Here is a 24750-nt window from a genome sequence, read left to right on the forward strand (position 1 = left end):
CAAACCAAAATACAAAAACAATCTTCAAGTTGCATCTAACTTCTAGAAATTTAAAATCTACTATCCCAATTCCAAAATATATATATATAGTACATTTTAAAAAGTAAGTGCTTTGGATAAAATGAATGTAAAACTGCTCTCAATATATTCTTAGAGAAAAGAAGTCTCAAAGGATGGTCAATGAAGGCCAATGTAGAGGATCAAAAAGATATCTGTTCTGTATTTCTGTTCACGTATAAAAAAAAAAAGATATCTGAAGTCAAAAAGGATTATTTTATAAACCTCGAAAAAAATGGAAGGATACTGGATCTCCAAAGAAAAAGTTATTCAAGTATCCTAGAACTAAAAAAAGGCTAAAGTAAACTTTTAGATATTTCTTCAGTACCTCTTTATTATTACTGTAAAAATGATGACATGTAGCAACCATTTTTTGAGCTCTTACTTGGCCTTAGCACTGTGCTAAGTGCTTTTCACACATTATCTTTCTAAATAACAATCATAAAAATACTGTTATTATCCACATTTTATAGAGGTAAAAACTGAGGCTCGTACATTTTTATCAACATTTTACAGGAAAGGATAGTGAAGCTCAAAAAGATGATGGCCCCCACCTAAAGGCTGCACAGTAACAGAGCAGAGCTGGACCTGAGATACATCTTACTCCTGGGTACATGCTCCTAACTGGGACACTACACTGCTGGTTCAGAAATGAAAGCTCCCAATCTACTAACAGAAATATAACTGTTTTTAAAGAATTACCTTTAATATCTCATCCAAAAGAACAGATTTAATTTCTAAATTCTCAAAGTTACAAATATATCCAGAGGTCTGAATGGGTTCCTTTAAAGACAAAAATAAATGTTACATTTCATTATACAAAATTTCCTCTTCTTTAATGAATCATGATTTGACGGTTTACTATCAAAATTTTCAAACAAATAGAAGAATACAGAGAATGTCATTAACACCCATATACCCATCACCTAAATAATTATTAGCATTTTGATAAATATACTTCACTTAATTTTTTGGCTGAAGTACTGTGAAGTAAATGTAAATTACAGACATTATGACAGTTCACCCCTAAATACTTCAGTACATATCTAAAAGATAAAGACATTCTCCCACATGGCTACATTACTATTATCACCCCTTAAATAATCCATATTAATTCCCTAAGAACATCTAATATCTAGTCCAAATCTTCCTAATTAATATAAAAATGCCATATATGGCTTAATAATTCTAATTCATGCAATTTAATATTAAATTCATAGTAAAATTGATAAACAATACATTTATATCTAAGTACCTCTATCAAAGAAATCCTATGCCTTACAGAAAAGTCTCTCCTCTGTAACATGAGCCAGAGCACGTTCCTGATATATTTTGTACCTAAGATTTATTTGCCGATATGTAAATACATGAGTCTGTTATATGCCTGTCTCTTATCCTACATTATGTATGCTTGTAAAAATATAATATAAGATATGCATATTACAATGTAAAGCAACTACTCTAAATCCTTACTAGAAAAGATATAAATATTATATAAAAAATAAACTGCCAATATACTTAATATCTGTAAGAATACTATAAAAAGAATAGGATAATACTGTCTGATAATAAAAATAATACCAGAATATAATTTAAAATATATATATATATGTATATCATGATAAAGTAGAAAGTAACCAAGATCCAAAGGAAATAACGTATCAAATTTATAACTGAAAGTTCGTCCTTCACATATGATAAAAACTAGAAAAATAGCTGGGCACAGTGGCTCACACCTGTAATCCTAACACTCTGGGAGGCCAAGACCGTCGGATTGCTCAAGGTCAGGAGTTCAAAACCAGTCTGAGCAAGAGCGAGACCCTGTCTCTACTAAAAATAGAAAAAAATTAATTGGCCAAACTAAAAATATCTAGAAAAAATTAGCTGGGCATTGTGGTGCATGCCTGTAGTCCCAGCTACTCAGGAGGCTAAGGCAGAAGGATTGCTTGAGCCCAGAAGTTTGAGGTTGCTATGAGCTAGGCTGACGCCATAGCACTTTAGCCCGGAAACAGAGTGAGACTCTGTCTCAAAAAAAAAAAAAAAAAAAAAAAAAAAAAAGAAAGAAAGACATCTGATATGTAATCAGATATTTCTTACAAATTATAAGAGCTTTCATATACTTTGATTATTTTTCTATTGTATGTAAACCACAAATACCTGTATAAACATGTTTACCATTAGAAAAAGTTTTTAATTTGTTGGGTTAGATAATGCAACAAAACTACTTAGTCAAAAGATAAAGTCACAAAAGATAATCTGTGGATATAAAATAATACCAAAACAAAGAAAAAGGGAGAAAGGTAAAGAGAGGGAAAAAAATTTTTTTTTTGAGTCAAGGTCTTGCTCCATCACCCAGGCTGAAGCACAGTGGTACAATCATAGCTCACTGTAACCTTGAACTCCTGGGCTCAAGAGATCCTCCTACCTCATCCTTCCAAGTAGCTAGGACTACAGGTGCATACCACTATACTTGGCTAATTTTTTTTTTTTTTAAGAGATAGGGTCTCACTATCTTGTCCAAGCTGGTGTCAAACTTCTGGCCTCAAGCAATCCTCCCACCTCAGCCTCCCAAAGTACTAGGATTAAAGGTGTGAACCACCACACCTGGCCTAATTTTCTTTATTTTTAAGAATTCATTAGACATCTATCCAACATTTCATTTGTATAAGAAGTTTTATACCTGTGGTCTCCAAAGCAGGGAGCACTTGCCTAAGCAGTATGCAAGATACTTCTTTTTATCAAAAAGTATCTAAAGCTTTACTAATCTACACCAAGAAACACTGGCCCATCTATTCAGCACACAAGTTAGAAGGCCTCATAATAATATGTACAATATAACTGATATCCTCAAGTACCCTTACTTCTTCAATATTAGCATACTGTAATGTAATGAAATTGGCATACACCTAATTAAGTGGATTTAGGGGTTACATTATCTAATTTTGGCTAAGTCTCACAAATTGGACAGGTGGCTTAAAAAGCTTTTAGTAAAGAATTTGTGAATGAAAAGTAATAGTGATAATGCAAGCACAAGCAAATAAGAAAAGGCAGAACTGATATCTCTCTTACTCCTAGCACAAATTCTTGGGTCAGTCACATTACAGTGTGAAAACAATGACAACCTACTCAAGTCCTACCAAAAAGCCAGCTGCAAAGTCGCAATTATCAAGTAGAATATTTGAACCATGGAACTTGTATCCACTAAGTTAACAAAACCTCACTCTACAATGTGCATTATGCTGATATACTAGCTAATCGTAGTATGAACCATAACAATTAGCATGACATTTAAAAATAAAGTTTATGTCACCCTTCAAAATTTCTCTTCGTGGAACATGATTCATAACATATCAATATAGTAGGTCATGTATACAATTTCTAAATGTATATCTGAGGGTATATATTCAAATGTTTAAAAGCCTCTGGTTTATAAAAGATGCAAATGTACAAAGATGAGAGCCTGGTTGATAATATGATATGAAAGAAATATGAATATGAAATAGAAGAACCAATGAGAGGGAAGAGCCAAAAAAAAAGAATAAAAGAGCTCGATCAGTACCTTGAGAGGGTCACTGGAGATGACAATGATCAGGCAGGGAATAGCAACATTACTCATTTCCTAATTCTCAAAGAAAATGTGCTTTATCAGTGAATTAAAACTTTGCACATAGGTGGCATCTTTTTCTCACAAAGAATCTGAAGAAAGATTTGCAAGTTAAAGTGTGCATCTAGAGTTTGTAATAACTCTCAAATGGTTAAAAATATAGTTATTAACCATCAAACAATAGCTTTTCTCCAGAATAATAACAGTGTCCTGAAGGAACATACTATACTGTAGCTATGCAGATTCAAAAAATTCTGTTTTGAAGAGTATGTTCTTACATGATCAATAAGCAGCTAGAGGAACGAAAGCAGAGTAGCCAAACAAGCAGGACTACAGTGAGCCAGTGTCCTCATGAATGAAAAAAACAGTACAGCATCATTTATAAAGTGAGAAGGTTGTAAGAAATCCATCTAGCTCTAAATCTAATAGAAATTGAACTACATGCCAAGCCAGTAAATAAACTCATATAAAAAATAATGTTTTTTAAAAAAGAGTTGTTCTGTTAAAGCCACTTAAGAAACACTTTCCACCAGGCAAAGATTCCACTTGGTATTAGACTGACGATGCGTGCAACACACACATTATGAGCAGCCAGATACGACAAACTCTCTCTTCTCCAGGCATATGATAGTATGAACAGGGCCAAGGATAGAAAAAGGACTCTAACATTCAAAGCATTCTACTCCCATCCTCCAGGTTATCCTGAGGTTACCTGCCAAATTTTCACAACTGTTTTGTGGCAAAGGTCTTGGACTCCTGAAAGAAGCCCATGTTCATGGGCAAATGCAGCAGCCCTGAATGCATTTCCTTTGAATCATTTCTCTAAGAATTACAAGGATCCTAAGACTCCTAAAAGTTTTGACATAGCCTTTGAGAGCAATTTACATCAGGTCATTTGCCAACCCAAAGATCCTGAGCAGAGCTCAAATGAGGAAATGTGAAAACAATTTAGGATATTAAAGGGGCAAACAGTTTACCCCTAAATAAATTACACCAGAAGATCTCTGGCAGCTCAGTGGCCCAAGCACGCAATTTCTTCCCAAGAAGGAAGCTTACAGATGAAAACAAATGGAAATCAATGACATAAAGCATTTAAGACTATTTACAGTAGTAGAATACAGAAGTACAGAAAATTCCAAATTGAAAATCCATTACTAATTCAAAAATCGTTTAAAAGATTTATCTTCTTAATGATGGTTTGATTAGGTTATCACTCAAATCATTTCGTATTTCATAAACACAACAGCTAACAGCATGTCCAGAATAGACTAACGGGAAGATCCAGAGTATGAAAATTAGCTGATGTGAGGCACAAACAGAAAATCAAAATGTAACCTTAAAAATGAGTGGAAAAGCGGACTCCTGATATCTAACAGTCTGCATTTACATATTCATAACAGTATCTGGGTTAAGAAAAAACATAGGTTGGCGGATGATACAGTGAATGTAAATATTAATATAAATAAGGAAAGCACAGAATAAAGTTAATAGATAGGCAGAAGAGACAGAAAGGACAAGGCAATGTCAAAACTACACTTTTTTGGTTAGGTTGTTTTAAGAAATTTTGGTAAATAAGACTACTTATTTTCTTTTTTTTTAAACTTTGATAAATAAAAAAAACAAACAAAAAAAACTATGTAGTCACCATGGTTCCACCTTTTAAAAAGAACAAAGAAATGCCTAGGAAGTACTTTTCAGAGAAAGCAGAAAATATTTAAAAGATATGTATTATTCCCAGTTAAGACCAAATATTTCAAAAGCCTACAGAAAAGTTTCTATTTATTTTCAGAAAGTCATGCAGCCATGTTGGTATGGCTGGTGTTCAACAAACTTCTTAAAGAGACAAAGGGGAAATATCCAGGTTTTTATATTTGGCCCATTATTTATGGACTGTTAACATTCATTTCTTGTTTTTACCTCAGGATCCAAGTTTCTGAAAACATACATTCTTGTCTTCTCCATCATGGCAAACAAATCAGGATTATCTTTGGCCCACTTCATATCCCAGACATCTTTTCGCTCCAAGTTTAACAACTCGCCAATTACTTGCTGTCCTGTACTGTCTGTTACTCGAGCATCCAAGTCAAAGAAAGTTAGAATTCCTGAGATGTCTATGACAGCAAGACGACTAAAAATAATGCAATTGGAGAAGGGGAAAAAATTGTAAAATTACTATCAGTGATCGTAAGAATAATTACCTATACTACTGTTTTTCATAATCCATTTATCAGAAACCTGAAATATGATATGACAGAAATGGCTTTTTAAAAATTTTGTTTTGTAAATTTGATAGAAAATATAGAGTACTCTTCATTTTGCTCCCTTGCGAGGAAAATGTATCCAAAGAGATTAAACCAACTGGTATGAAATATAAAATAGTCTCAATACCATTAAAAGCTCTAAAGCTGTTTTACTGTTAATAGAAAAAAAAATGCATTACAATTTCTTTTTTTTAATTTCAGAACATTACAGGGGTACAAACATTTAGGTTACATATATTACCCTTTCACCACCCGAGTCAGAGCTACAAGCATGTCCATATGTCCAATTACAGAAAGACATTTAAACCAAACACATTATAGTAAAACCACACTGAATTTTAAGACAAACAATCCCAATAAATAACTGCTGAGTCTAACATCTATGGGAAGAGAGTTTTCAGGCTTACCTAGAATTGCAATTCAAGGATAACTGGTAGGCTCGACAATTAAGGGAATATTTTTGAATCAAACCAACGTTAGGAAGACTGTATCTCTGAATGGTGCCAGATTCACGACCCTAAGGAAATTACTTTTGATTACCAAAGCATATTTGCCATAATAACATTAAACTACAACTATAGGTCTCTCTGTATGTCCATATATTTGTTTTAAAATCAAAGTGATAGGATCATAGCAAATTCCCAATTCTGATAATGAAACGTTATTAAGTACATATTTATCTAGTAATTTAATTAAAACCTTTTTTAAAGCAGTTGAAGGTGGTCTAACTTTTTTTTCATGTAATGTTCAAGAAAGAAGTCAGAAACATAGCTCTTTGTTAATACACAAATTTTTATATCACAACGTTATTTACAGCTTTTGTCTAGGTTAATATTCAGGGTACATTAAAAGCTAAAACATACAGCACTTGAATTAAATTTCACATACATATATGAAAAATCAATAGAAGATCATGATATGAAATAGTAGGGTACTGAAAGTCTAGGTTTTTATCCTATTGCCATCTATCTGATACTAGTTTTTGGCAAGGAGAAGATGATCTGAAAGCAGTGATACCATGAGTATTAGTTTAACACATTGACTGCCACACTAGAAAAAAAAATTTTTCCTTGGGGCCACAGTGTTTTATTATGAAAATAGAATGAAAACTTTGAAAACAAAATGATTCTTTCTAATTGAATGAAAAATTTGTTATTTTTTGTTTTTTGTGTGTGAGTTATATGCAACTTGATAAATAGTTCACGCAGCTCAAAGTAAAGAGATGTGTGTATTACATATGTTTCATGAAGCCCCGGGTTCAAAAATAGTGTGAGTTAAATACAACTCACATGGCAGTTAATGTGTTAAGTATGTTAAAAACAAAAAACAGAATATAATTTTCTATGCAACTCTGGGCAAACCCAATCAAGAGTAAGTACAACAGACAAGAAAGAGCTGTGGTTTTCAAACTCTTCTGTGCCTCAGGCCATGACAATGGGACAAAGTGGAAGGCTGCACACAGCCAATCTTTACCTCTCCCCTTTTTATTCAGAGCATCATAGCTTTTGCAGCAAGATTCTCAAGAGTGCCTAGCAGAAAGGCAGCAATACTACAGAATCCTATGCTGTTAAGAATTTTTCCCCCATAAAATGAGCTAATGGCTAAAGAATGTAACTAGAACTGAAATATACACTTAAGGCTCTGTTTACATAATTCCAATGCAATAATCCCACCAGCATTACTGTATTAAAGTAAACATTTATTTCTAAAATTAATACATTCAAATGTGAGAGCTCAAGAAAAGACACTATGCCATTGATTCTATTTGAAAAATTGGGCAGAAATTTGCCATGGACTTCTCTATTTTACTGGCTGACAAACATACCACCTCTTCATTCTATGCCTTGTGAAAGTGGCTGAGCCAAAGTACTTTCTTCAAAATAAAATAGCAGGCTATATAAAGGAGGAAACTTTCTAAGACCTACTCCCACCACGCAATCTACTCCACATCTATTCACCTTTATGGGGCTCATTAACCACAGTGTTAAAAATTCTAGGTGTACTTTATCTTCTCAGCTGGCCATGATTCTACTGCTTTTATCAATAGCTATTTTTGCAAATAATTAGTAATTTGTGAGGCAAGTTTTAAAACTTTCTTATTTCTTATATTAGATTTAGTAAAACCTGGGGTGCCCACAAAATGATATTCAATTCCAAAACTCATTGCTTTGCCCTATTTCTATAATTTAAATAATTATTTTTCATAAAATAAGGTTTTTACAACTTACCACAATCAATATCTTATCAGATGCAGTTATAGCACAAATTGGATCCCTTGTGCCCTAAAATAAATTAATCAATCAATCATTATTATTTAATAAATAGTTACTGAATGACAAGGTAGCATATAATTCACTAAGAAAGAATATGTCAATAATATATTTATTAAGTTAACATACAATTATTTACTGAGCACCTACTATGTGCCAGCCACTGAACTAAGCACTAGAACTACTCAGTAGAACTAAAGTCTACTGAGGAAGATGGTGAAACTAAACACCTAATCACAGTACAGTATGATAAAAAAGACATACAAACAAGGGTTATGAGACCACAGAGGAAGGAGCATCTAACTTACACCAAGATGGGCAAAACCCAAGCTTAGTTCTAAAAGATGAACAAAACAGCAGAAGGACTAACACACATCAAAATGATGAAAGGTAAAATGTCATAGCACTGCAACAACCTGGATGGCTCTCCAGTGCATTGTGCTTAGTGAAAAAAGCTAATCTCAACAGGTGACATATTATATTAGTATGATTCCATACATAAAACACTCTCAAGATGACAAAACTACTGAGATGGAGGACAGATTAGTGGTTGCCAGGGCACAAGGACAGGGCTGGGTTGTAGGTAAGAAAATGAAGAAGTAGCATGAGGGGAGTTCATTTATGGTGATAAAAGTTCATATAACTACACACACACACACGTAAGTACACATAAAAACAAGTAAAAACTGAATACGAAATAAGGTCATAGTCTAGACAACAGAATTGTACCAATATTAATTTCCTGGTTTTAATATTCCATGACACTTACATTACATGTCACCATAAAGGGAAGCTGAGTGAAGGGACTATTTTTGCAATTTCCTGTGAGCCTATAACTATTTCAAAATAAAATGTTTTTAAAAATCAAAAGAAAAAAAGCTAGCATGGCATATTCAGGAAACTACAAGTGGTTTGGCATAGTATCTGAGGAATGTGCTGGGGAAGAGAAGTGGACCAGGGAGGAGTAGCTGAGGCTATCTTTACTTTATTCTCAAAAATATGGGAATGTATCAGAGGTTTATAATGTGAGAGGGCAGGGGCTATATGATCAGATTTACATTTTAGAAAGGCTGCACAGGCCAGTGGTCTGACAGCGGCCAGCAGTGTGGTAACAGATTGGCAGAGTGAGCATGGGGAAGACTGACAATAGAGAGGCTATACAGTGCTACCCTGTATGGGGAGCCACTAGCCACATGTCACCATTCGAATGTAAATTTCAGCTAATTAAGGTGAAATAAAGTTTTAAAATTCAGTTCCTCAGTCAAACTAGTTACATTTTAAGTGCTCAAAAGTCACATATGGCTAGTGGCTACTGCACTCAACAACACAAGTATATAATATTTGCATTATCACTGAAAGTCCTATTGGGCAGTACTAGATGGAAAGTTACTGCAGTGATCTAGGCAGGAACTAATGGTAGACTTAATTGATACAGAGATGGAAAGTAGGAGGCCAATTCCAGAGAAATTTATGAGACAGAATCAACAGGCTTGGTGATTTATTTATTAGGTATAGGGAGCAAGAGAAAAGAGTTCTCATGATTCTTGCATAGATAACGGAGCCAGTTGCTGACATATAGAATATATATGGAGATATGGATTTGTAGCAAAGATGAGGTCAGCCTCAGACAGGTTAAACTTGGAATACTTTTAAGCCACTCAATTTCTTGCTGTCCGGACACCAAGAAATATCCAGAAATTCGAAAAACTCAACATTGGAAACATATATATTGCAGTCATCAGCATATAGTTAAAAGGGTAGGTTTCAATAAGAACACTAAGAAGAGACTATTAATAAGTGAAAAAAAGTAGACTGCCTAACATGGACAATAGGGAACACCACAATAAGACATGGGTAGATGAGCCCTTAACAAGGAAGACTAAGAAGAAAAAAGTCAGCTAGGGATAAAGCCAAGGGTGTGGTTTCACAAAAATCAAGAAGAAAGAGTGGTCAAAAATATTAAGTGTCATACATAGATCAAATAATATAAAGACAGAAAAAGACCTATTTGGGGCAATTCAAAGGCATCTAGAAACCAGAATGCAACGAAGTGAAGATGGAATGCATGGTGAGAGAAAGATGAATAAATACACGATAGTATTTCAAGAAGCTCAGCTATGCAAGGATGAAGAGACAAGGAAGTAGCTAGAAGAAAATATGTGGCTGACAATGCAGACTTTTGTTTTTAAGACGGGAGTGAATTCATTACATTTTATGCAAAAGTGTGGGGAAAGAGCTGGTTGATGATGAATCAATTCAAAATTTCCTAAAAGTTCCCTAATGGAAGGGACTGTGTCTTAATCACCAGTGGATTCCCAGTACTTACTCCAATGTCTAGCACACAATAGACATTCAACGAATACTTGTTGAATAAACGGATGGAGGTGTAGATAACTAAATAGACTCCTGCATAGTCTAGTGAATAGGTCACTAGATCTGCTGCCAAAAGACCTAACTTGAATCCTCACTTTGCTATTTAAATCACTGTATGATCCTGAGTAAATAAGTGAAGTTTTCTAGCAGTTTTCTAATCTGAAGATGGAGAGGATATTACATGCTATGTGACTAACAGAGCTGTGAGCCTCAGATAAGAAATTAGATAAGAAAACACTTTATAAGCAATAGGCACTGTTTTAAATACTCTTAGAAAAATCATCAAAAGTTGTTTACTAAAATATTAAATTACATGAACTTGTAAAAAAAAAAAAAGCATATTTCCAGAAAGGGACAGTATACTATGTTATCTGCAAAAATATGTACACTCATTAATAAGCCAGAGGTGACAGACCAACCCATGGTTGACTGATAGATAAAGAGGAATAAACAGATGGCTGCTGAGAGGGGAGGACTGAGAAGGGGAGGAAGAACTATGTTCCCCAATATTTTTAGATAATATGCTTTTCTAAGTAGTATCATATTAATAGCTACTCATCACCAACTACCACTTCTATTTAAGAATTTTTAAGATCTAGAAAAAGGTTTTCAGAATAGAAAATTTTTTAAAGAATTGTTAAAATAATATCCTATTCATTGGGAAAAAAATTCTTTTTCAGGTCTCAAAATAAAACTACAATATTTCCAAATCTATAAATATTAATATATTATGGTAAAAATAAAATCACCTACTTGAATAGCTTTACTATAATCAAGCACCCCATCCACTGATCCAATAGGAGTATCATCAACATGATAAATTCTGTAAAAACAAAAATTCAGAATTTCAAAGAAAGTTTAAATAAGTATTTTACTATTTCATAATCTCCAGAACAATTAAAGGATTGTATGACACCAAAGAATAGTGTTATTTAACATAAAAATCCTGATGATTTTCAAGAGTTAAATCCTATAAAGGTAGAAACTATCTACCAGGTGTTTACTAGTTATACAAGCGATATGTTCCTGAAAGTCATGCCAAAAACCATACATTGCCAATGAATTTCATTAAGTCCTGAGAGATATTTGACATTACTCTTCAGCTGACCGTTAGTCAGGATCAACTTCTTAGATACTTTCTCTGTTGTTAGTCCATAATTTCCCTTCTATGAATGTGTTTAATAAAATTAAAACTTAACATGGATTTGGAAAGCTCCAATTAATGGAATTTTTGTTTCTAAGTAAAGAAGCCTTCCCTATCCTTCCTCTGTTAGAAATATGCATCACATTTGGATGTCCACCATCTCTCTAGGACCCATCCTGAGAGATATTTACATTATTATAATACCATATTTTATTATATTATAATCCTTATTCACATCACAGTGTCACTACTGGTTTACTTGTCTCTCCCACGAGGTATTGAGTTTCTTAGAAGCAAAGGATATATATCTCCAGTCCCTAGCACAATGCCACACATTGTCAAGTGCTCCATAATATCTACTGAATAATTATTAAAATGAATGGAAGTGAATAGGGAAGACAGATCAAAGATCAGCTCTGAGGCTCTGGGCAAATTACTTAACTTCTCTGAAGCTCAATTTCTCCATCTGTAAAGTAAACATAACAAATTTCCCTCTGCAGTGTTTCTGAGAGTCATAAATAAAATGATGTTTGTAAAGTACATTAGCACAGAGCCTGACACATAAAAGGCATTCAAGAAATGGTAGCTGTGGGCCAGGTGCGGTGGCTCACGCCTGTAATCTTAGCACTCTGGGAGGCCGAGGCGGGTGGATTGCTCAAGGTCGGGAGTTCGAAACCAGCCTGAGCGAGACCCTGTCTCTACTAAAAAAAAATAGAAAGAAATTAATTGGCCAACTAATATATATAGAAAAAATTAGCCGGGCATGGTGGCGCATACCTGTAGTCCCAGCTACTCGGGAGGCTGAGGCAGGAGGATCACTTGAGCCCAGGAGATTGAGGTTGCTGTGAGCTAGGACACCACGGCACTCACTCTAGCCTGGGCAACAAAGTGAGACTCTGTCTCAAAAAAAAAAAAAAAAAGAAATGGTAGCTGTGGCCAGGCACAGTGGCTCACGCCTGTAATCCTAGCACTCTGGGAGGCTGAGGTGGGAGGATCGCTCAAGGTCAGGAGTTTGAAACCAGCCTGAGCAAAAGCAAGACCCCGTCTCTACTAAAAATAGAAAGAAATTAATTGGCCAACTAAAAATATATAGAAAAAAATTAGATGGGCATGGTGCCACATGCCTGTAGTCCCAGCTACTCAGGAGGCTGAGGCAGGAGGATTGCTTGAGCCCAGGAGTTGAGGTTGCTGTGAGCTAGGCTGCTGCCACGGCACTCTAGCCCAGGCAACAGAGTGAGACTCTGTCTCAAAAAAAAAAAAGGTAGCTGTAATATAATCACAGGAAAATCATCTCATTTTCTATTTTTTAAATGTCATGAAATTTTATAAATGTAAATTTGAAATCATAATTGTAATAAATATAATAAAGAGATCAATATAATATAGAGATCAATATATCAATACATCAATATAATAAAGAGATCATATTGTAAATAAATTTAATAGACATGTTAAAATACAAAAACATGTCATACCTCTAAACTGGTACATGTGTCTGTATTTTAATACATTTCTATTAAGCATATCCAGTCCTACTTATCACAAAATAAAATTCAAAGATGTTAGAAGAGGAGGTCCCTCAAAAGATCATTTGGTCTGGCTCCTTCTCTTAAAATAAGAAAGACACCATAAGAAAGGCCATTCTGAGTAAAGTGGTTCAGAGTCAGTAAACCTGGCTTTTTGTCCCATCCCTACTTATCAGCTGGTGTGATCTTTGACAAATAATATATACTCATGTGTCTCAGTTTCCTCTCTGTGAAACAATAAAAGTGCCAACTAGATTTACAAAGTGTCTAGCACATAAGGAGTACTCAATAAATGTTGGCTCTTAACAACATCATCAACCATATTTTATAGATGAGAAACTTAGGTCCAGGGAGAACCTGCCCAAAGTTAATAAAACCAGTCCGAATATTCCAGATACAATTATAAGGAAATGCTGCCTTCCTGATATAAACAAAAACCAGAATCTCTTTAGCTGGCCAAAAGAGGACATGCACTCTATGGAAAGGCTAAACTTTTTTGTCCCAACTTTGTCCCAAGATCCACCTTGTTCTTGAAGACTGCAGGTCTCTGCTTATTACTGCAACCACAATAAGTCCTACCAGCACAAGGATCTCAAAAAGCCCAAAGATTCTTTCCATTTAGTCTGAGAAGACAAAATACAATGTTTTTCAAGTGTTTTTTCCTGCTTCTACATGAATTCACACATCCAAAATCCTTTTACTGGGGAGACAGCATCTATCTTAGTACATATTGTGAGTCTTAAAGGGAAGAGAAGGTTGCATTAAGATCTCAACTATATGTAGGTGAAACTGGGGTAAAAAAAAAAAAAAAAAAAAGAAAAAGAAAAAGATCTCAAGTATGTGTGAGTGAAGATGATGATTTGAAAAAGCAACCTGGGATTTCTGACATGACTCCCCCTACCTACTCCCACCAACACATCCTTATTAAGAATCATTAGACTAAAACATTCAACAAAATGCTTTACTTAAAGGTTTACGGTAACAACAAAAGGGCAAAAAACAAAGAGTATCACTAATAGAGACAATATAAATTATAAAACGCATCTTCACCTTGAAACTTACTATAGGGAATCCCTGCATCCTGGCTCCTGACCTCACTATGTGGCAGGGCCCTCTTTACCCTACTTACCAGAAGTAATTCCAACTCCACACTCTTGGAATCCAGGGAAAGAGAATGAAGCCAAATCCCCAGTTCACCCCACCTAAAAACCTTTTCCACATCTATGTCTAAGGACCTGCCTTCTCCTCTGGTGATTGATACTAGTATCACCCCACCCTCCTAGAAAGATCTGTACCACTAACCCATAGGAATGAAGGTTTATTTAGACACTTGGACCCCCAATGGAATAATCGTATTTCAGTAGAGCATAATAACCCTAATCTGGTGAGTGTAGGTGAGTGAGGGCATCTATTTCCTTATAAAAACATAGATTTCCAGCCTTTATCTCATGCTACCTCTCTTTTATTTCGATAACTAAACAGAAAAATTTGAAAGACATTCAAATTAATGGAAAAATATTTCTACTAATCAAGGTACTTTACAGTCTCCAACTATGATAATTTATAATTAACTATGTCTGATTTAAATGCGATATGGTTGAGCTACTAAAAATTATGTAGCAAAAGATATACCTTTCTCTCCCTTCTTTTCGAGACCGCGTGATCTGATTAATTTCCAATGCTGTGAGCTTCTTTGCCACACGATATTGCCAGATATAAAATGCTTCTTTTGAAGCTGCTATCACATGAGTTTTGGTCATTGCAACAAATAATGGTACTGTTAAAAAGAACATTAAGACAATTAAGTTACAGTTACACAGAATGTTTGTGCTATGAAGGACTTTAGTAATCACTGAATCCAACCTCTCATTTTACAGATAACATACTCACACACAGTCTCTGAAATCAGAAAAGAATCAAAAGCTTATAGGAACATACAAAAATATTAACTCAACAATGGATAAAAGACTTAAATACAAGAGCTAAAACTAGGCCGGGCGTGGTGGCTCACGCCTGTAATCCTAGCTCTCTGGGAGGCCGAGGCAGGCGGATTGCTCGAGGTCAGGAGTTCGAAACCAGCCTGAACAAGAGCGAGACCCCATCTCTACTATAAATAGAAAGAAATTAATTGGCAACTAATATATATATATAAAAAATTAGCCGGGCATGGTGGCGCATGCCTGTAGTCCCAGCTACTTGGGAGGCTGAGGCAGAAGGATTGCTTGAGCCAGGAGATTGAGGTTGCTGTGAGCTAGGCTGACGCCATGGCACTCACTCTAGCCTAGGCAACAAAGCAAGACTCTGTCTCAAAAAAAGAAAAAAAAAAAGAGCTAAAACTATAGAACTCTTAAAATAAAACTTAGGAATAAATCTATATTTCCACTTAAATCTTTGTGACCTGGGATTAGGCAATGATTGATTGGTTTCTTAGATATGACACCAAAAACACAAGCAACAAAAGAAAAAGTAGATAAACTGGACTTCATCAAAATTAAAAACATTGTGCTTCAAAGGACATCATCAAGAAAGTGAAAAGACAAACCACCGAAGGGGAGAAAATACTTGCAAATCATATGTCTGATAAGGAATTGTATCTAGAATATATAAAGAACTCTTGCAATTCAATAATAAAAAGACAAATAGCCCAATTTAAAAAATGGACAAAGGATCTAAATAGACATTTCTCCAATGAACATATACAAATGGCCATTAAGCAAATGAAAAGATGCTCAGCATCATTAGCCATCAGGGAAATACAAATCAAAACCACAATGATGTACCATTTCACACCTACTAGGATGGCTAGAATCAAAAGGTCAGGCAATAACAAGTGTCAGTGAAGAGAGGGGAAAATGGTGGTAATGTAAAATGGTGCATTCACTTTGAAAAATAATTTGGCAGTTCCTAAAAATGTTAAATATAGAGCAACCATATGCCCCAGCAATTCTGCTCCTAGATATATATACCAAGAGAAATGAAAACACATCTCCACACAAAAACTCGTACAAATGTTTATAACATCATTATTCATAATAGTCAAAAAATAGAAACAACCCAAATGCCCATTAATTGATGAATGGATAAACAAAATCCCAATCCTTCCTCCCATCCCCACTACAATATTGCTTGGTTCAGGCCTTTGTTCTTTCTCCTCTTCTTGTAAGTTTTATATTTCCACCTTAATTTAGAAAATAAAATTCTCCCAAGTGCCTTCCTAAGAAATAAATTCTTCTACCAAATCCAAAAAAGGTCACAAAAATAGAGAAAATTATATTTCTCTAAATGAATAATTTTTTATTATTACTAACAGATATTAGGAACATATTCTTCTACACATATGTTTTTTCATCTGTCCCACTTCTTAGAGAACATTTAAGTGAGCTCCTACTGTGTATCTTTTTATGAAGTAGATAGCCTCATCAAATCTATCTTATGGATAAAAAAAATAGAAGATTAAAGAAGTAAAATAACTTGCCCAAGGTCACAAAACACAAAATAAACAATATAACATTAAACACACACACACAGAAAATATATAAAAGCAAAAAAAAAAAAATTCCTTCATAAAAAATCATTTTAGGATCTGTTTTCTAAATTTACAAATATTTAAAACAGTATAATACCTTATTTTTCAGTTTATTACTACTAGGTGAAGCAATCATTAATGGCCAGAATAAAAGAATGATGTTAATAGGAGCTATCATTTACGGATTTTTTGCCACCATCCAAATAAAGGATAGTTAAGAAAGTAAGAAACTTAAAAACTAAACAAAGAATTATTATAGAAATTAGTGTGATGGAATGATGTTAATTAAGTGGATTAACAACTCAGGGATTCAAATTCAAGAAGTTGCATATGCTAAATACTCATATACTAGAGTCATTTAAAAAAAATTTTCCCATACAATTGTCAAAATTTTTCTACTCAAAACACATACTACTACTGACCTCTGGAGGGAGCTCAAAACCAAGTTTCTTGGGGAGAACAATTCACTGAAAACCAGGCATGGAGAATGGCATCAAAGCCTCCAGGAGGCGCTCACGCCAGGCCAGGCTTTGCTCTTCTTTCCCTGATCCTGTTCATCCTCACTAAATCCTAAGGCATTTGCTAAATATTTAGTAAATTCCATCATGGATACCCTGATGCTGGAAACTATTATGTCCCTAGCATGATTTGAAGTACACTGGAAAATCTTAACTGCTTTCTAATAAAATCCAACTTTTCCTAAACATATAAAAGCATTTTCCAACCTCTGTTTACCTACAATTTTAAATTAAATTCATGTTTCTTTCTTTCTTTTTTTTTTTAAACACTGTTCCTAAGGAAATGTTTCTTTCTTTTTGATACATCCTAAATACTCACAAGAGTTTATCATTAGTCTGATTACTTCAAAATTAAAATGTTTGTGGTTCAAGGTAAGAGTCAGACTTCTTGGATTCAAATCACTGGTCCTTCAATCTGTGACCTTGAGTAAATTATCTGTTCTCTCTGAACCTCAGTTTACTTACTATAATTTGAAGGTAAAAAATAATACCAACCCTATAGAAGTGTTTTAAAGTTTAAAAGAGATAATAAAGTATAGCACAGTGCTTAGCATAGAATAAATGTTTAATAATTTTAAAAGTCAGTATTCATTGAATTTTTAAAAATGTAGACCAGGCACTGTTCTAAAGCACATTATACATATTAACCCATAACTGCTCTATAAGGTAGGCATTATTATCCTCACTTACCAGATGAAGAAACTAAGGCATGAAATAGTTATAATTTGCCTATGTCACACAGCTACAAAGCATTAGAGCTGGACACAAACCCAGTCAAACTGGCTCTTAACCACTACAGCAGACTGATCCTCATTAAGGATTAAGTAGTATTAATTCAATGTGGTTGCTTATTATTTTTACTTTCATTATCTACATAGCTTTTTATAATAAAACCATATACAAATTCTACAGTCAATACAAAAAACAAACAAGAACATATTTAAAACCTATGTTCTTTTGAATCAATATGGTAGTAATTGTGGCAAATTCATATAGGTAGATAATCCTGTCTGTATATATTTTGCTAGATCTTTATTTAAAGATCCATCCTTCCCAGACTAAGATTCTAGAAAAAAGAAGACCAAATTTTAACAGGTAGAATGTTTTAGGAAAAGAACACAACCAAGATAAAAGCATTTCAAGCCCTTCTCAACTATGCAATACCTGGAAAGAAAAAATTCAAAATATCTAGAAAGGTTATTAGAAAAAAAATGTTAAAGAAAATAATTATGCTTCTATCAATTGAACTTTATAACACTAATAGGCAGTAGTTACTTGCCAAGTAAGGATGTAAAACAATTTAAAACAATCTAGGAATTCACATATAAGTGAAAGCTGCTTATAATATTTTAATACTTTAATACTAAGGCCTGAAATAAATGTCTACATCTGTAATGTTCCCCTACTTTCCTACTTATTCATTTCTTAGCCCTTTAAAGAGCTGGTAAACTGAAATTGCACTGAAATGTTTTCAACAAATTAACTTTCTCTGGAATATATGGAAAACTTAGTGCATGGGTTAGAGACCATCATTAGAAAGCTGCCCACGTGATCCTGCTAAAATGACTACAGCACAGGCAACCTGGGACTAGAAAGCCACTTTCCATGCCTTCATTCCTCTAAAAATATTGTTTTCTCTCCTTAAAATGCCACCTGAAGAAATACTTAACCTATAAAACTCAGCTCCAATGAAACCTTCTCTAATTAGAAAAGACATCCCTGACATCATTATGCACCAATATCCATTTATCCAGCATCTAGCATAATACCTAGCACACAACAGGGAAGCAATAAGTCATTATTCAATTGATTGACTGTATTTTAATTATTTGTTTAGACATCCCACAGGAAATGTCATAATTAATTTCTTATTATTCCAAATGACCAATACAGTACTTGACACAGTATATACTTATTGATAGTTTGATAAGTAAATGAATTATCATTTTTTATTTACATGATAGAAAATAAATATTTTCCATGCATTCAATAAACATTTATTACAGGCTAAGCATAGTGTTAGGTCATGGAGATCTGGAAACTAATTAGACATAGATCTTTAAGAAGTTCAAGTCTAGTGGGGAAGACAGATGAGAAAATCAGTAATCAGAGTGCAGAATGAGAAGTACTTTGGATGGAAGTACACCAAAGGTATTATGAGGGCTCAACAGAAGAGCATCAAAAAAGGGTACCTGACTCCAATGTGTAGAGTACAACAGAGTCCCACACACTAAACTTCTATAATAATGTATAAAGTTCTTTTTAAAAGTTACTAAAGAAATTGTCAAGAGGAAGAATAGATAGTAGGCGGCAAAACAAAAATAATACATTCTAAAACAGTATCATTGGCATACTTTTTTTGTTTTAGCCTCCAATCTTCACGAAAATTTGGCATAGAGGCTTAAAAAGGAATTTTACAGGATATGTATGAAATAAAAATGTCGAGTCTTTGGCTGTGTTTGCTACAGACCAATGAAAGAACTGTTTGTTAACATTTCAGCCAGTGAGACTGCAAAAAAAAAAAAAAATAGTTTTGAGACTCACAAATACAAATAATCATGCCCTCAAGTATTTGCCATTTTATAAAGGGAAAGGATTTACATTTAGCTTTATTAAAAAAAATAGTCTACCTGTGATAAAAATTACTTTGAGGCTAACCCTATAATCATTATAATTCTATGTTAAATAACTTTTGATATTAAAAGAAAAAGCATATAATCTGAAGAATGACAATAATTTATCCCTGAAAGACGATTATGCTTCTAATAAAATATTAACAGAAGACATTCATGTGATAAGAGTCTGTAATAATTTTAAGCTAAACTTCTTATGAAGGAACACTAATATATGTATACATGTGAACATATACATATATAAAACATGTAAACATGCCTATGTAGCAATGAATATAAGACATGAAGTTGAAATGTTTCAATATATCAAAGTGAGTGAGATACCACACCCCTAAACCATAGAGTATAAAGTCTTTGAGGCCATTATTTCTCACATTTGCTTTTATCACCCAAAGAGCTTAGCAAAATGAAAGGTAGACATTAACATTTGATTATTAAGACTGAATGTCCAATCTGAAAAAAAAATGACTACTTCTCAGTGTCAGAAAATAATTCAATGGGTTTTCAATTTCTTAGATTTAATAATTTTTGTAATACTATATCCAATATACTACCATACACTTTAAAAGAAAACTATTACTTTTGGAAGTTACAGTGAAATGCCAAGAAAATATCTGTTAATGATTTTTAATAATCTGCTTAAAATAAGCTTTGGAATTTTTTAATGGGTTACTTTCATAGTTATTGGATATAGGGAATGGTAAATCTAAAGGAGCAAATGTCCTTTGAAAACAAAAAGTCAGGAATTTTTTTAAGCTGTCCCTATTAATAGACTTTTCATGAGAAAAATCTGGAAAAGGCAAACTCACTTTTACAAGCAGCTAAAGTGTTTTTATGAAAGAGAGGTATTTACAAGCAGTTTATTAATAATAAAAATGGTTTAATAGTAAAATTCTTTCTATAATCCTAAGTTTATTACATACTAATCATTAGATTGCATACCAATTTCTGTACAATTATATTTCCCATTTAAAGCAAATGATGGCAGTATAGCAGTTGCAAAATTACAGAGAATTTTAGATAGAGTAACCTTATAATTTATTGTATGAACCAGGATGCTTTTGAGAGTGAAATGGTGCATTATTAATAATTCTACCATGATGGTAGATACAAACTGGTACTGGATCTGACAAACCAGTATGGTCATCTTCATTTAGAGAATATCATTCTAATTAATAAATACCATTGTTAGGTCTTTAGTGTTGCAAATAAAACCCGATTGGAGATAGAATAAATATTAACATTTCCTTACCAATATCAATGTATTTGGGATCCAAGGGTGTGCCAATAGAATTACAAAGAACTAACACAAACTGTGAACAGATAAAAAGAGTATCAGAACTTCTGCTTATGAATAATAAAAGAAATATGCTTAACATATACATGCTTATCTCTTTTTCAATATCACTATCTGGGAAATAACTGATAAAATTGTTAGGTACAAAAAATAGCAGACATAAAAAAGATTATTACAGTATTAAATATAAAGAAACATGAACTAAAATTAAACCAGGGCTGATTTCTCTATGTAATGGAAGAGTGTTTCCAAAAAGACACTTAAGAAACACAAGTACACTGGCTACTTTCCACCATTTATATTCCCAAAATCCCTGATCAGCTAAAATCTCAAAACTCATTTTTAATCCTATATCCAGCTAAATAAGAGCTAACTTAATTTGTTACCATTGCACCAAATGTCTCCATCTCGTTCTCCTCCTTTGAAGCAATATATAAATGACATGAGAAATTCAGAAAAAAATCAGTTAATTCAAAAAGATATGATCCAACCTGGTCAAAATGACTTATGTACAAATAATTATCAATGACTAATATTAGGGAAATAATCAAGCATAATGCACACTTCAAGTCATATTGTTTTAAAGTGATAATTTCATTTTTCTTACTGTTAGTCATCTTTTCAGTATCTTGTACTAAGAATACCATCTACTTAGATGTTTTCCTAACTAAAATAACAACTTCTAATAAGCCAATTCTTTATGTACTATTTACATATAGACTGTTCCTTTCTTCAGCATCTCAACACTTATTTAATAATTTCATAAATATAAACTAAATGATAAAATTTATAGTAAAAGTATAATTATCCCTTTCACTATTCAAAATAAGCTTATTTGCTGCCACAAAATACCATAAATAAATTGTATTCTTATACTTACTTTTCATTTTTACCAGTTATATATGCTCTTAGTTTCAAGAATCAAATAATTTTAGAACTTCTTCCTAAAAATGACATTCTTAAAAATGATCCTAAAAACGATCATTTCCTGCTCCCTTTAACTCATCCTTTTGCCATTTACCTCCACAAATCTAAGTCATGTGTTTTCAGTACTACTTGTTGTTTTCTTTCAATTTACTGCTTTATCTATTGCCTTCCCACTATGAAAGATAAGTATTCAGCTTTCGTACATCCTTTTGCCCCACCCACCCCACCCCACCCCCACCACACAGGGGCACATTTCCATCCCTCTATCTGTCCACTTTTAACACAATTTTGTCCGATCAGAATTTAGAGTTTAAGATGTTTATTATACTTCCACTAAAACCTTTTTTCATTTAAAAAAAAACAGTGATTACATCATTTTGTCTATATAAATGCTACTCACAGCTGAGCCATCAAGCATATCATGATTTATTTTCCTTTCAAGCATATTTTGCTTTCCCCATAGTTGATAATTGTCTTTCTTTTTTCCCTTTGCTTAGTTTTCTATGTATTAATATTAACTCAAATCCCCAAGAGTGTATCTCCTCACAAGGGTTCAAACATATTAGGTAGTCTATTCATTTCATCCTCTCAGATTTCTTTTGGAGTCCTCTGACCTCCTCTCATCTGACTCACTAGGCATGCTGCACAACCGCCACCTGGGACACTCTTCACCACTGGTGTTGGGTTCTGTTTCTTCCTCTCTCTTAGTTTACTCCTCATTTTGGTAAACAATACCCTGAAGTAACTTCCTACGATAAGGAAGCTTGGAAAATCAATTTTTGGTGACCTTGCACATCTAAAAATTTCTGTATTCTAGCTTCACATTTAATTACTATTGGCATTAAGATACAGAGTTCTAAATAGGAAATCATTTTCACTCAGAATTTTGAAGGCAATTCTCCAAAGTATTGCTATTGACAAGTAGAATGCTATTATGATCCCTGATCTTCTGAAATCTGTTTTCCTCTCTGAAATCTTACAGAATATTTTTTTTCACCCCACCACTTTGAAATTCCACAATGATGTGTCTTGATATGAAAATATTTGTATTCATGGAGCTAGGTACTTCCAATCTAGAACCTCAGGGTCACTTTCTTGTATTTTTTGTTTTTCCAGATTTACTCCTCTCCATTTTGCCTGTTCACTTTTTTTTGGAAATATTATTCAAGTGCTAAACTTCTATGACTGGTCCTCTAATTTTCTTATTTGTTTACTCCTCTTTTCAACTTCCTTGTCTTTTTGCTCCACTTTATAGGTGTTTTCCTTCATTTTATCTTCTAGCCCTCCTGCCAAAGTTTTCATTGTTATTATATTTGTAATTTCCAAAAACTTCCTTTTCTATAGTATCCTTTTCTTATTTTATGGATGTAATTCCTCTTAACTCTCTGAGGGTAATACTAACAGTTCTTTTGAAATGATTTTTTTTTAACAAGCATTCTCCCTGCATAGTTTCGGTTTCCTACAAGTTCTTTTCTACTTGTGTTTATTTTGGTGTCTGTCTGTTAAACTGCATGCTTCCCTCAAATGTCTGACAATTTTTATGTATCTACTTGTACTTAAGAGGCACTAAAAAGCTGTTTGGAGGGTCTTTACTGTAAGGTGATAGACAAGGCTGCTTCCTTGGGGACTCCCAATCTCAGTACCTTTAGAGGTCTGTTCTCTTGAACAGGTCTTTTCCCAGGACAACTCATCTAATCCCTTATCTCAAAGCTCAATGCTTGGCTGCCAGTGTTCTGGAAACCAAGAGGAAAAAGGACACCGGAGTAAACTGAGTAGCAAACTTTTAATTTAATTGTCTTGTTTTCGGCAGATATACCCCACCCTCAGCTACGCTTGGTACCCTTCAGTGCAGGGACTTTTTGATCCCCTTCAAGAGTAAACCCCAGTCTTAACAGGTGGTAGACAGGCAGCTGCCTATGGGGTCAGGATAGGGGAGGAGATCTGGAGATCTACTGCTTTATGTGCCTTTTTTTTTTTTTTTTTTTTTACATTTTCTCCTTCCTGCATAATCTCTGGTATTTCCAAATTGCCTTTATGTTTGTTTCTTTCTCCCACCAGGTACCCCAAGTCCTGTGCCTCATCGAGATTCTGTGATATAAACTGGTTGCCTCTTTATTTTCTCCATGAATGGCGTATAATTCAGATTTCTTAGGTCTGCTAAGGTAATTACCACTAATCCAGCTACTGTTTAACCTACAAAATTTTGTTGCCATTTCCCTTCCCCTTTTGGTCCCTATGGGCTTATTACTTTTTAAAAAATACCTTTAGTGTTCTTTTAGCAAGTTTCAGGAAAGAACAAAGTCAAATGTGACTGTTCAAATGGTCACCTTTAACCAAAACTATACTTTTTAATGCGATAAAATAATTTATAAGAAAGCCAGATATTGGTAGTCCTTTTTTGAAATATTTACATATTTCTCCAAATATTTAGATTATTAGTATACTTTTTAAAAAATACATTTTATATTATTTATTTTATGCTATGATATATTGATTTTTAAAGCACTATAACTCCAAATAGAAGTAAATTTCTCATGGACAAAAGCTACCCAACTGTTATAAATGTTCATTGTTACATAATTTCTTCAGGATTTATATATACCATGTTTTCCCG

The 24750-nt window shown here is 33.7% G+C and overlaps 1 protein-coding gene across 2 annotated transcripts in view; it reads right to left on the reverse strand.

The window, feature by feature from the left end:
- The window catches only part of WDR35 (WD repeat domain 35), a 62804-nt gene that overhangs the window by 17074 nt on the left and 20980 nt on the right, over positions 1–24750 (reverse strand). Inside the window, exons 11-18 of one of the 2 annotated variants that reach the window (XM_020288654.2) lie at positions 21596–21628; positions 21165–21225; positions 14868–15012; positions 11319–11388; positions 8151–8204; positions 6330–6439; positions 5579–5789; positions 760–840 (exon numbers count right to left, since the gene is read on the reverse strand). In XM_020288654.2, the coding sequence (XP_020144243.1) occupies positions 760–840; positions 5579–5789; positions 6330–6439; positions 8151–8204; positions 11319–11388; positions 14868–15012; positions 21165–21225; positions 21596–21628 (765 nt within the window). The remainder of the gene's footprint in view (positions 1–759; positions 841–5578; positions 5790–6329; positions 6440–8150; positions 8205–11318; positions 11389–14867; positions 15013–21164; positions 21226–21595; positions 21629–24750) is intronic. The other variant, XM_020288655.2, reaches the window with a different exon arrangement.

This window comes from Microcebus murinus, chromosome 3, assembly GCF_040939455.1.
Source record: "Microcebus murinus isolate Inina chromosome 3, M.murinus_Inina_mat1.0, whole genome shotgun sequence".
Lineage (NCBI taxonomy): Eukaryota > Metazoa > Chordata > Mammalia > Primates > Cheirogaleidae > Microcebus > Microcebus murinus.